Consider the following 13,658-nt stretch of genomic DNA (forward strand, 5'->3'; position numbering starts at 1 on the left):
CGGGTATGTACATCGAAAAAAAAAATTTCATCCCTCAGTTACATGTATGGGGGGCCCCACCCCCAATTCTTTTTTTTACTATTTAGTGTCATATTTTTGTAGCGGTTCATACAACACATATTCCCATCAAATTTCATCACTGTAGTACTTATAGTTTCCGAGTAAATCGGCTGTGACAGACGGACAGACGGACAGACGGACATGACGAAACTATAAGGGTTCCGTTTTTGCCATTTTGGCTACGGAACCCTAAAAAAAGAATCAAAGTTTTTCATTTAGAAAAACAATTAGAGCCAATCAACATAGGATGACTTCTTTTGATCCACCTTGTACAAATGTACGGCCTCGACAAACTGGTACTTGGGTGAATTTGTAAGTTTACAAAAAATATGGAAAAAAAATGATAATGCGCATAGAAATCTTTGACAGATCGATTGTTTTCGATTATGTGACACATGATATTGACTCCTATTTCTTTCGAACAAGGTGCAAAATGCAAGTGTTTTTTTAAGGCTCTTACGATTTAATGATTCGGGTATGAAGATCTGCATGTGCATTATTAATTTTGGACAAGTGTAAAATGGTGATGATTTTTGTCGTTGGTGTAAGGTATTGTATTGGTCATTCAAAAATATCAGAGGTCTTCTGAAACCATTTTTTATTCAGTGACTGGTTAACGAAATATTAAGCTTCAAACTGCGAATTCTTGGTAGACTCAAGTGACTGTTTGGTCCAAAAATATCACTGATGTAAGTACTTATTAGATATGACAAAATTCCACACAACTACCATTACAGCCGTTTCCAGTTTCTCCAAATTCGAAAGCATTCCCGCCGCTTCTTGTCGCGTTACAGGCTTTTCAGTAATAACATCTTTGATTGATTTCAAAGAATATCTGCATGCCTAGAATCTCTTTAACTATTACATGCTTCATTTCTGGCTGACCAACGTCTCAAATTCACTCTATTCCGGGTTTTGCCTTTCCCGATTTCACTCATTTATTTAGGCCAGCGTTGTGTCGAGTTTACAAAAAAAACCTGTAGCAGCATGAAAAAGCGACAATCTTGGGTACTAGCACGGGGCGCATATTTAAGACGTCACATAAGTTATGCATTGCGCTTACTCACATCGCGCAGCCTCAAGAGCGAGCGCGATGACGTAGAACTTTTGTCACGACTTAAATGCGCTCCGTGCTAGCCCTTCTGACCATGATTCAGCAGCCACAGTTGCCACTAAATTCAAAGAATATAGGTACATACTGATTATATGACAGTGCGTTTATTTATATGTAGATTGTGTACACGTAAATTTATATTTAAAAAAAAACTGTAAAATAAAAAAAAATCTAAATTTGCCGCCCCTCTAAATCTGCCGCCCTAGGCACTGGCCTTTTTGGCCTATTGGTAAATCCGCCACTGCCGGCAACTGACTTAGCGTGTCGGTGACAAATACTAGACTAGAACTGAATTAGAGTTTGTCACCGTGGTTGCACTATTAGGACCTGCTATGTAGGGGATAGAGTTACGTAGTCTTTCAATTTAAAAAAAAAACACTCATGAACATACTATAATACAATTTTTGATTTAGATTTTGCCGGTAGGCATATGAATTTGTTTTCTTTCTGCATATTTATCAAGTCGAACACCGAATTTTACGTTTTATCGGTGCTAGACTTAATACTAGTGTCTTCATAATCGAAACGATCAACTTGTGGTTACTATTAAATATTCTAGGTCTAACAGGTTATTTTTTTTATTTGCAGGTGATTTGATTGATTGATTTTTAAAAGTCTTTATTATTTGCAGGTGTATCTCGGTGAAATAGCTGAGCCAAGAATACGTGGTCTTCTAATCGGGACTCCTTTTGTGGCGTACTCATTGGGAGTCCTTTATGTCTACGCATTGGGGGGTGTTTTGCCGTGGCGGATCGTTTCGTACCTATGTACGGTGCTGCCTATGCTGGCATTTGCAGCCTTATGCTTCTCTCCCGAGAGTCCAACTTGGCTTGCGCGCCGGGGGAGGTTCCATGAGGCTATGGCTGCGATGGCGAGGCTTCGTGGTGACCCCGACATTGTGAGTTTATTTACCTTGACTTTTTTGAATTAATTAATAATTGATAACGCTTCGGTTACGGACTGTAATGGAGCGATTTTGTGTAGCCGGAGATGTAATACCGTCTCTCGGTCACATCCAAGACCCGAAAATAGACTGATATTACTGAGGTATTTGTTCTACCTGGGATGGGATTTGATAGAGCTTATTATTATTTGACGTCTTGATCGTCTGCACTTTTTGCTGTAAGTACCACTTACCTTTTACAAACACAAAGCGGTAGTTTTGCAGTACCCACAAAGGTGCGGCGCTCTCAAATCTCAAACGTTTTTATCATCATGCTCCCAGTTTTTACTTGCCTCTTTTGGATCAAAGAAAAAGTCTGCCTGCAAAAAACTTGAGTCTGGACAAAAGGCTGCATATTTTTTACTGCTTAGAAACATGATCCGTGATGCATTCAGATTCTATTAAATTGATATCAATTCCAATTACTTTAACTACAGTATTGGTAGCCCCTATCTATGCAATCTAGGGTTTAATTGTTGAGTGCACCACCCCGTCCATTATAAATAACAGTATGGCGTTATGTTTAATGATGTCAAACACTTGTGGGCAATTGCCTCAATTGACTGTCTTTCCATTAGATAACTGTAGATATAATGTAAGCAAGTCTATGTAGCTACAAAATTATTATGTATTACTTACACGAATATAATATTTGTACACTTATATTTCATATTTGTGCAATAAAGTATCAAATAAATAAATAAATAAAAAATAATATGGATATTATGTCGTATGGATTGATGATGATATATAACGGTTCTACCTTTTTTGGCATAAGATTTTTTTGCCTAATCTCGTATTGCATAGTAACGTTTGGTCAAAGTCTCGTTACGCCGAAAATCGTATGGCATAAATCTCGTTTAGTAAAGAGTTATTTCGCATAACATTGTTTAGCCTAATAATGGTATGGCCAAATCTTGAATAGCCTTATAATGCTATGGCATAGGTTTATACAAAGTAATATTCGTTTGGCTTTAACTTTGACGGAGCGTCTCCCTACATAGCGCAAACTGGTGCCTTGTATTGTTTCCGCTGTTTGGAAAATGCTCCGCTCCGCTTCGCTGCGCTCCGCTTTGGTTTTGATGAACATGTGCACCTAACACGCTCCTCCTCGCTTTGCTCGTCGTCGCACCTATTTTTAGGTTTCGATCTCATGGGGTTTGTAATAATTATATTGGTCGTTAACTTTCGATTTTTTGATCATACAATACGTGATTTTCGGGATGTAGAAGAAAAATACCACAATTTGTACATTAACTACATACTTAAAGTATTATTTATTAAGATAAAATTAGGAGAAATAGGATTATACATAGTTATAGACGAACATAAATTTGAGCAAACGAAACTTAGGTGTTTAAAGATTGTGCCTAAAGAGTTTTAGACGAAACGAGCCTTATGCCACATAAGTCTTGGCAAAGTGATGGTTCGGCCAAAAAAGTTTAGACCATACGAGTTATGCGAAATGAGTTTTGGTCAATAAAGATTATGCCAGATGAGCGGAACCCTATATAACACTACGTCAGGATTCAAAGTTTAAAATATAAGAATAAACCTGTTTTTGTTACATTAACGTCTTATTATCTGTAAATACATGGTATCCTACCCATCTATTGTACTTAAATAGAGGTACCATAATATTATACCTAGGTAGGTAACTGAGCCATCGCCATTTTTTACACCTAAATCAAACCTATAACGACAAACATTACACTTGTCCCTTCCAGGCACAACGTGAGCTCCACGAGCTGATCTCAGCGCGAGAGAAAGAGAAGGCACGAGGCGAGGAGACCGTCCCTTTCTTCGCGACCGTGATTCGGGCGCCGGTGCTCAAACCGCTGATGTTGATAAATGCTTTCAACATGCTGCAGATCCTGTCTGGAAGTTATATCGTCATCTTCTACGCTGTCGATATTGTCAAGGATACGGGCGGTGCTATTGATTCTCAGGTTAGTAGATTTGAAGAAGTAGAAAGTACGACGGATGGAATCAACGTAGGAACTGAACTAAAACACCGATAGTATCCGTGAACTCGACGAAAGTGGCTGACTTCTGGGAATGTTGCATTTATTAAAGACGAATGCTAAGTTTTAACATTCCACCCGCGCCTTCAAGAGTGCCTAAAAGTTGCTCAGTCTGTGTGTTGGTCAAGTTAGCTACGTGGTACCTACATAGAGTAAAATATATACGTATCTATATGTAGAGTCAGTGTTTACATGTGAAATACAAATCATAGGATGCGCGGCAATATATCATATTGTGTATCTGTATGTCTGTGCAGAGATGGAAAAGTAATCAAAGAAATAAATTGTCCATTTGAGTTTCTGACCTTCAATTACTAGTTGGCAATTAATTTGTTTGTTGTTCAAATTAGCACTGGCCTTCATACAATGGAACTTCTTCGTTTCATCAAGTGATATTTATCGCTGTTATCTATGTAATCATACTAGTCAATCTAATCAACAAACTTGTATGTTATGACGTCCCGTGCCACAATATCCACTTGAGTTGTATCTAATTTGCAATCATCGTTTATATCTAATCTAGCTGTAAATAATGATGATTATCGATTATTTGTAAAATTATCTTTATCAAGAAAATATTTATCAAAAGTGCGTATGAGAAATCATACCCAAGACCAATTAGCAGCAGGTGAATGTCTTTTGTCTTCCATCTGCATAAATACATGAGACTTTCAATCACACTTCACAATTATTTACTTGGGGTCAATAAGAAGAACAAAATAGCAGCGAACGAATGATAAGCACCTAGCCAACCAATACCATTGCTTATTTTTGACACATTCCACCCGCGCCCCAAAAGAACCTATGTCTTCTACGCATAGTTCAAGTTACTTACCTAACCCCAATTTCCTTCACAGATGGCAGCAAACGCGACAGCGGGCGTGCGTCTCGCCACCACCGTCTTAGCCTGCATCCTGCTACTGCGAGTGTCTCGACGAGGCCTAGTCCTTGTCTCAGGTGTCGGCACCGCCGTGTCCACTCTAGCCCTAGCCTATATGCTCTCCCGAGGACAAGATGGAGGGGTATTAGCGTCGGTGTTAGTACTGTCGTATGTAGGGTTTAATACCCTAGGTTTTTTCTTGTTACCTGGTTTAATGGTTGGAGAGCTACTACCCACAAGGGTTAGGGGTTTATGCGGCGGATATATCTTCTGTTTGTTTAATGCTGTGCTGTTTGGATTCACTAAAGCGTATCCGACGATGAAGAACGCGATAGGTATAAGTGGGACCTTTGGGGTGTTTGGTACAGGCGCGTGTTTGGCTACTCTGGTATTGTTCTTGATGCTTCCAGAGACGAAGGGACGGTCGTTGTTGCAAATTGAGCAGTATTACCAGAAGCCTAACTACTTCTGGGTGACGAGGAAGAAGAATAGTGACGGGCAGAATGTGTGAGAGGGAGATGGAAGGTTTTGTGTTTGGTTTTGAATGTATTGAGTGACCATGTGGTAGAGTAGGTACTTAAATGCAGTGTGATCGTATTCAGGTACAAATTAATGTGGCCGATTCTGAAACAGTTGACTTAGCTTTAGCGCTGTCTTAACTTGAATTTTTCTATGCAACTTAATAATATATTCTTCCTCATCATAATATATATGCTCCGTTAAATGTATTTTTATATGCGATCATCGCAGGCAGCATTTAGGCAGCTCTAAATCTAAGTTTTATTGCTTAAATCGGCTCGTAATGTTTCTCTTCTCAAATATGATACGACCAGTGGTTAGAGTAGAAATATTTGACTTGTATCTCACATATTATAGAAACTTTTATAGAATGCATTTAAATTTTTACTTGAATTTATGTAACTGTGATTGTAAACATGTTTGCACTGAGTAATGTGCACTATAAATGTATATTAATACATATTATATTTATATTGTTATAATGTTTTAAAATATACATGTATATTATAATGGATGTTATGTATTATGTATGTACTAAAACGAAAAAGACAAATAATAAATCAGCCTGCCGTTTTGCGTATTGAAATATAAAAATATATAATAAGTGTTGTACCATGCGAATGTGCTGGAAACTTGCCTTAAACTGTGTTTGTTTTCGAATATTTATTGCAACTGGAGATTCCTCAACTGTGATGTTTAACGACCATTAATAAATAAATAAATAAACGTAGGTGCTTCTTCGACAGACAATTTTACGTGACTAGCTAGTAAGGGCAACGTAATTTTTGTATACGTAGATTATTTTTAAAATGTGATAATGATAAGTGAATAATAAAATAATAAATATTTTTAATGACAACTTACAAAGTTTTTCATTTTCGCACTTATTACACTCATATCTCATCACTCGTTAAATCTTATCTTACACATATTACACTCATGGTTCTCACGAGTCGGGTAATCTCTGGTAGAGGTGTGGGCGGGAGGCGCAGCCGGGACACACGTGCAGTGTGGTCGAGACCACCATCTCACACTCCCAGCAGTAGTGCTCCAAGCAACGGGAGCATTTGTGAATCTGTAGAGACAGTTTGATGTTATTTATAACATGAAGTACTAAAGTCGGGCTAATGAAATGTAATTGTGTTTTTATAACGTGAAGACAAAGATAAGGAAACAATATGAAAATGGTGGCTAGTTACTTAAGTTTGAGCAGGAAAGACTATTGACAGACATATGAATAGGGCAAATTAGAATGAGTCCGATGGGGTAAATAATGAAGATTCCTTTTAAAATTGAAGGTCGAGGAGCATTGTAGCGTTTTTAGAAGAGGTCTATATTAGGCAGTAGATGATTACGGGCTCATGAACTTAATTTCTTCTATTACGGACTGATGGTGATGTTGATTCTAGGCATGCGGTGTAGTGGTTACCTGTTTATCAGTGTCAGTAAAGGCTCGTAAACAGCCGAAGCAGTGCGGCGCCTGCCCCGTGTACGGCATCTCCTCATACGACTCCACCGGGAACAGGTGATGGTATGATCTGGAATAGAATGGTAAATTATCAACAGGTGATTTGATAGAATTTATTAATTTTGGGCTGGGTTAATAAGTAACAGGTTGTTTGATGAAATGCATTTATTTTGGGCTAGGCTAAAGTGAACGCTGCCGTTTATATTCCGAAAATAGTAAGAATCAAACACTTAGCTGCAGGGTTTATGTCAGGTCAATCAGCTGCTTGGGCTAAAATCACAGTCGTAATCAATAAGTTACCACACAGCCATTACAGTCAGTCGGTTTCTTTTTTCTATGGCGTCACGCGGTTTTGAACCTTTCCACCCGCGCCTTCCACAAAGGGACCTGACATTGCCTTGTTTGGCCATGTTTCGTGATTCGCACTGTAGCTGGCCAGGTGCGGCACTACTTGCTGCGGCACTGCGGGCAGAAGTGACTAGTGACTAGGTGCGGCGCGGAGTGTATAGTGACCTGGCCAGGTGCGGCGCGGAGGCCAGCGTGAGGCCGCAGGTGCGGCACTGCGCCGGCAGCGAGCAGTACTTGCTGCGGCACTGCGGGCAGAAGTGCCCGTCGCCGCAGATGCCCTCGCCCTCTTCTAGGTGGCTGTGGACAAAAATACATATTTAGTATAGCACTTCGTTCAACCATGCCTAAAAATTATATGAGTTGTATAAGATAAGCAAGCAGAGCTATAGATAGACTGACAAAAAACTGCGATGCGCCGTCACTTCCTCCCACTCGCAGGTGTTCCATAGGGAAGAGAGTCACGTCAAGTTTTGAGTTAGACCCCGCATCGCGTCTATTTGCAGTGTTGTCTACAGACTCTATCATAGCTAACGAACCATGAATCCCCGATAGACGATACGGTTAGTAGGTTAGTTTCCCCGCACTTGCAGATGTGTCATAGGAGAGAGCGTGAAATAGCGTCAATTCGCAGTTTTGTATACAGGCTCTATATTTGCTAACGACCCTACAAATCCCTTATAGACTATACGGTTAGAATCCCCTATAATAACCTATCTACAGCGAGGGTACTAAAGCCCCACTACATACCACATGCAGACAGTGACGGGCGGGTCGGCGCTGCCCGGCGCGGCGGGGGCCGAGTGCGGGAACCCCATCTTCACCAGCCCCGCGTCCAGCGAGCGCGCGCGCGGCGGCGGCTGAGTACTGGCTAGTAGGAGCGAGCGGTAGTGGACGTCGTCTAGTACTACCTGTGAGGAATATAAATTATTGAAAGTTTTTATCGGCCGCCGACAATGGCCAACTCATTATATGGATGTTATTTTGAAAACCACTGGGATTACACCACCTTTAATGCAACGAAAGCACCGAGGAGAAGTATGTTGGGTCAGGCAACGAGTGCGGCATAGCGCGCACCAATGCTCACTTTCTAATGGGTCCTAAAAAGTGCCTGCACTTTGGTTTAGATACATAGATGATTTCCTTTCTGTACATATTTCTTTCTAGTTTTTGTGTTTCTTTTATTTATTTTAAAACACACGAACAAATCAATAAAAAAGAGGCATAGATCAACCCACACAATCACGCGTGCTTACCCCATAATCTCCGCCAGTGTCTTGACACAATTTCTTACATATTCTCACTTCAGCTGCTAGACCAATCACTGAGCACCGGATACCGTCAGTCTTGAGACCCTGCAAAGAAAGAATGTGTTTGTTATTGTTGCGAAATGGTAAATTCATATGGAATTGATCATGGATCAGGAAACGATGGTAAGATGTCTCCTGCCCTGGTTTTTTTCTTACTGCAGCGTTGCTTCCCCATTTGAGATACTTATATAAAACTCTTGGTACATACATCTATGGAAGACATGGGTTGCCGTCCGTGGTGATGGGATTGCCAATCAGATTAGTAGCGTCAAAACCTGACTGTCCAGGATGCACCAGACATATACCTACATATACCTATATACCTACCACTTTGCAACAGGCACACTCACCTGAATAGTGATGGATAGCCCTTGGTAGGGATATGTTGTAGACTGACCTGTATAGTGACTGAGGTATACTATGTTGTAGACTCACCTGTACAGTAGCTCCACTGCGTACACTGACCTGTATAGTGGCGGCGATGTCGCCCGGGTCACACTTACCTGTACAGTAGCTCCACTGCGTACACTGACCTGTATAGTGGCGGCGATGTCGCCCGGGTCACACTTACCTGTACAGTAGCTCCACTGCGTACACTGACCTGTATAGTGGCGGCGATGTCGCCCGGGTCACACTCACCTGTACAGTAGCTCCACTGCGTACACTGACCTGTATAGTGGCGGCGATGTCGCCCGGGTCACACTCACCTGTACAGTAGCTCCACTGCGTACACTGACCTGTATAGTGGCGGCGATGTCGCCCGGGTCACACTCACCTGTACAGTAGCTCCACTGCGTACACTGACCTGTATAGTGGCGGCAATGTCGCCCGGGTCACACTTACCTGTACAGTAGCTCCACTGCGTACACTGACCTGTATAGTGGCGGCGATGTCGCCCGGGTCACACTCACCTGTACAGTAGCTCCACTGCGTACACTGACCTGTATAGTGGCGGCGATGTCGCCCGGGTCACACTCACCTGTACAGTAGCTCCACTGCGTACACTGACCTGTATAGTGGCGGCGATGTCGCCCGGGTCACACTTACCTGTACAGTAGCTCCACTGCGTACACTGACCTGTATAGTGGCGGCGATGTCGCCCGGGTCACACTTACCTGTACAGTAGCTCCACTGCGTACACTGACCTGTATAGTGGCGGCGATGTCGCCCGGGTCACACTCACCTGTACAGTAGCTCCACTGCGTACACTGACCTGTATAGTGGCGGCGATGTCGCCCGGGTCACACTTACCTGTACAGTAGCTCCACTGCGTACACTGACCTGTATAGTGGCGGCGATGTCGCCCGGGTCACACTTACCTGTACAGTAGCTCCACTGCGTACACTGACCTGTATAGTGGCGGCGATGTCGCCCGGGTCACACTCACCTGTACAGTAGCTCCACTGCGTACACTGACCTGTATAGTGGCGGCGATGTCGCCCGGGTCACACTTACCTGTACAGTAGCTCCACTGCGTACACTGACCTGTATAGTGGCGGCGATGTCGCCCGGGTCACACTCACCTGTACAGTAGCTCCACTGCGTACACTGACCTGTATAGTGGCGGCGATGTCGCCGGGTCACACTTACCTGTACAGTAGCTCCACTGCGTACACTGACCTGTATAGTGGCGGCGATGTCGCCCGGGTCACACTTACCTGTACAGTAGCTCCACTGCGTACACTGACCTGTATAGTGGCGGCGATGTCGCCCGGTTCACACTCACCTGTATAGTAGCTCCACTGCGTACACTGACCTGTATAGTGGCGGCGATGTCACCCGGGTCGCAGCTGGTGAGCGCGGCGAACAGCAGCAGCAGCTCGCGCGAGGCGTGCCCCGGCAGCATGTATAGTAGCTTCACATAGTACACTGACCTGTATAGTGGCGACCATGTCACATATGTTGTACACTGACCTGTATAGTGGCGGCGATGTCGCCCGGGTCGCAGGTGGTGAGCGCGGCGAACAGCAGCAGCAGCTCGCGCGAGGCGTGCCCCGGCAGCGGGCGCAGCGCGCGCCCCGCCAGCTCCAGCGCGTTCTGGAGTGATGGCTCGCCCGTTAGGGGTATGTTGGATAAGCTGTGGGGAGAGAAGATTGTGATGAAAATTTATGTAAGAATATGTAGCTTTTCCTGCAATCTTCACTTTGTCTAAAAAGATATTTCCCAAGGGGACTTTTTTGATAAAAAGTAAATGAGATATACTTATCAGCTTCTTTTGTTCTGAGGGTGCAATTATATGGTTAATCCAATTTGGCCAATGAAGGGAGCTTTCTCAACTAACATATCATATCTTATTCCCTGGGCAGTCAGTAATTGACAGCTAATCTGACTGGTTAATCCTTTCACCATGGTGACAAACCTTAGTCATACTCTTGTGTTTGTCACCCAAATAGTAAGAATAAGAACCCATATCAGATTTTATTTACAAAATATGATGCTTACCTCTGAACTGCTTTTAAGTGTTTCCGTATATTTCCAGACAGTTCTGTGATCCTCTCAGCTCTCTTGTTCTTCATTGCTATGATCCCCAGTTGGCTGAGGGGATTCTGATCAAAGAATTCTTCTACAAACTTTTCTAGCATCTGAAATAAGATCAATTGGATCATTAATCCATTAAGCTATAAGACATTATTTCGAGTGTTTTATTCTACTATAGAAAATGTTACAAGTAGTATAGATCTATCTATATCCCATGTAAGATCCTGTAATTATTTATAAACACCAAGGAAGTACAGTGACACTCACCTTGATAGTGCACAAGAATCTCGTAGGCTTCAGGTCCTGTAAGCTCATAGCTTCGGAGCAATCTATGGCAACAATCAGATGCCGCATCATGCCGAGACGGATGGGCCCGCGCCGGGGGGTCGCCGCCTTGCGCGCCGCCTTCTGAGCGAACTCCGCCACCAGGCCCGCCACCAGACCATCCTTGTCTTCTTTGATTGCCTCCCTGTAGTCATTATTTTGAGGAAACAATTTATAACCTTAATTTTTTTCTGTTATAGATTTTATGAGCTAAGGTTAGTAAAGTCAAATGTAATCCCTGATGAGGGATAACTCAATAGAATAGGAAAAAATTGTAACGATGGAAAATGAATTATAATTACAGAGAAATATGAAACTTACCAAGTTTTCTCGTAACCAGTCTCCCACCGGTATTCTTTAGGATCTTGCTCATCGTCTGCCATGATGGTTGCTTACCTGTATATATAAAGTAAATAGTAATTGTACACTTATTTTTAAAATAGGGAGAAATTATACAGCAGCTATAAAATAAGAAAGATATAGCAATACACAAAACAACAAGTCAACACTGTTGACTTGTTGTTTTACTCAACACAAGAAAATTAACTGTCACTGTCACTATCGTGATATTGTCTGGTCTGTCACTCTGACATGAATGAATGAATAATTGAGTAGCAAACAAGTGAATGATTAAAGGTTTAGAGAAGGATAAAATAATGAAGCTCCGCTATGTAAGAAAGAGATAGCACATTCTATGACGTTCGCTATTGAATGATTGAAACGATCCTGCTTTATTGAATGACCATTGGCCGATTAGTGATGGGCTTACATTCGATGTGGAGTTATACGATAATAAATAGTGCAGTACTTATTGATATCGATATTTTGAACAATAAATTTTTAATCATTTACAATATTGTATAAACTGTAAATTACGACTATCTTAGAAGCCTTCATCAAGTCAATACTATAAGTATAATACTAAATAATCTCTGTTTGAGAGCACAACACTAATTTCACTTTTGGGTACTTCACTTTTGGGATTAAATTAATACTGCACGTGTAATTCCTTTTAACAACTATATTCAGAAAATTAACTTAACGACCTATATAATTTCAGTGAAACGAAACCATACCGCGATGTAGAATATGGTAGGCAACGCCATCTAACAATTTAATAAGGAACTAAAAACTTTATTAAACATTCCGCCCCCCAAGGACAATTTAGTCCTTGAAAACAAAACAAAAAAACAAAGAGAAAGAAGGTTTGAACAAAAATACTATAAAATTAGTTACACAAAACAAAACCTTAAAACTATATTAGACTCTAGTCTACAAGTAACAGAGATCTAACGGATTTGCATCTACTTACTCCTGGCAAACTATCAGATTCACCTGAAAAGTTTCTTTCAAGAAGTATGGAACATATACCTACGGAAACTGTACCGATCCATGAAATGAAGGATACTATCGAAATGTTAAAAGCACAACTGGCTAGCTCGCAGAACGAGTTAGACACTACTTTAATGGAAAATTATGACCTGAAAACAGTAGTATCCAAATTGAATAAAGAAAATAATACTCTAAAGCTATTGTGTCAGTCCCCGCTGCCGGAAAATAACTTAAACCTTAGACATCCTACGACTACGGTTATACGTCATCAAAACACAACCTTCACGCCACCTAGACGACAAACTAACTCACTGCATGGCGAATTGGTGGTAAATTTACAACGGAACATTATAGACTTAAAACAAGAATTGAAAGAAGCCCAAGATGAGATAATGAAGCTTAAAGACAAACTTAGCGCATTTGAAAATAAACTGGAATCTTCTTGTGTTTACTCTATATCACAAGAAACCGAATGTAGAGATATTACAAATCCGACTTTTTCTTCAGAGTATACACAAACTATACCGGACTCGATACCGAAAACCCCGCTGACGTCTCAAATAATGATTCTCAGTAACATCAAACGGAGAGACATTGTAAGTACAGCAAAGTCTTTGTTACCTGAACACCAAATTTGCCATTACCTATATGAAGGTGGCCATATACAACAAATGATTGACGGATTAGAGAAGAAATTAGAAGCCTTTACACAAACCGATTACTGCATATTAATGATAGGTGAACATGATTTTAAAGTGACAAAGAACTACTCTCTAATTGTAGAGAATATTCGTGAAAAAATATTGTCTGTTCAACATACAAATGTCATTATAATGCTACCAACTTTTAAGTGTTTTGGTT

At 41.4% G+C, this 13,658-nt stretch overlaps 2 protein-coding genes across 4 annotated transcripts in view; one reads left to right on the plus strand and one right to left on the minus strand.

Annotated features, from left to right (window-relative positions):
• LOC105397786 (facilitated trehalose transporter Tret1) overlaps nucleotides 1-6,403 on the plus strand; it is a 25,399-nt gene extending 18,996 nt beyond the window's left edge. For all 3 annotated transcript variants that reach the window (XM_048622431.1, XM_038114932.2, XM_048622430.1), the window contains 3 exons: nucleotides 1,806-2,072; nucleotides 3,845-4,066; nucleotides 4,999-6,403. In XM_048622431.1, coding sequence (XP_048478388.1) covers nucleotides 1,806-2,072; nucleotides 3,845-4,066; nucleotides 4,999-5,532 — 1,023 coding nt within the window. In that variant the 3' untranslated portion in view covers nucleotides 5,533-6,403. The remainder of the gene's footprint in view (nucleotides 1-1,805; nucleotides 2,073-3,844; nucleotides 4,067-4,998) is intronic.
• LOC105388296 (general transcription factor IIH subunit 2) lies at nucleotides 6,373-11,881 on the minus strand. Its single transcript, XM_048622432.1, has 9 exons — nucleotides 11,787-11,881; nucleotides 11,409-11,610; nucleotides 11,106-11,245; nucleotides 10,578-10,740; nucleotides 8,610-8,708; nucleotides 8,104-8,264; nucleotides 7,522-7,653; nucleotides 6,970-7,078; nucleotides 6,373-6,615 (listed from the first exon to the last, which is right to left on the minus strand). The coding sequence occupies exons 1-9, from the start codon at nucleotides 11,846-11,848 to the stop codon at nucleotides 6,487-6,489; spliced, it is 1,197 nt and encodes a 398-aa protein (XP_048478389.1). The 5' UTR covers nucleotides 11,849-11,881; the 3' UTR covers nucleotides 6,373-6,486.
• Between the last annotated feature and the right edge of the window lie 1,777 nt (nucleotides 11,882-13,658).

Source organism: Plutella xylostella, chromosome 8 (assembly GCF_932276165.1).
Source record: "Plutella xylostella chromosome 8, ilPluXylo3.1, whole genome shotgun sequence".
Lineage (NCBI taxonomy): Eukaryota > Metazoa > Arthropoda > Insecta > Lepidoptera > Plutellidae > Plutella > Plutella xylostella.

Coding starts and splice junctions, on each gene's coding strand:
- LOC105388296 (XM_048622432.1), bottom strand. CDS start 11,848: ATGGCAGACGATGAGCAAGATCCTAAAGAATACCGGTGGGAGACTGGT. Junction 11,246..11,408: donor GATTCTTGTGCACTATCAAG/GTGAGTGTCACT, acceptor ATCTTATTTCAG/ATGCTAGAAAAGTTTGTAGA. Junction 8,709..10,577: donor ACATCGCCGCCACTATACAG/GTCAGTGTACAA, acceptor CTTTCTTTGCAG/GGTCTCAAGACTGACGGTAT.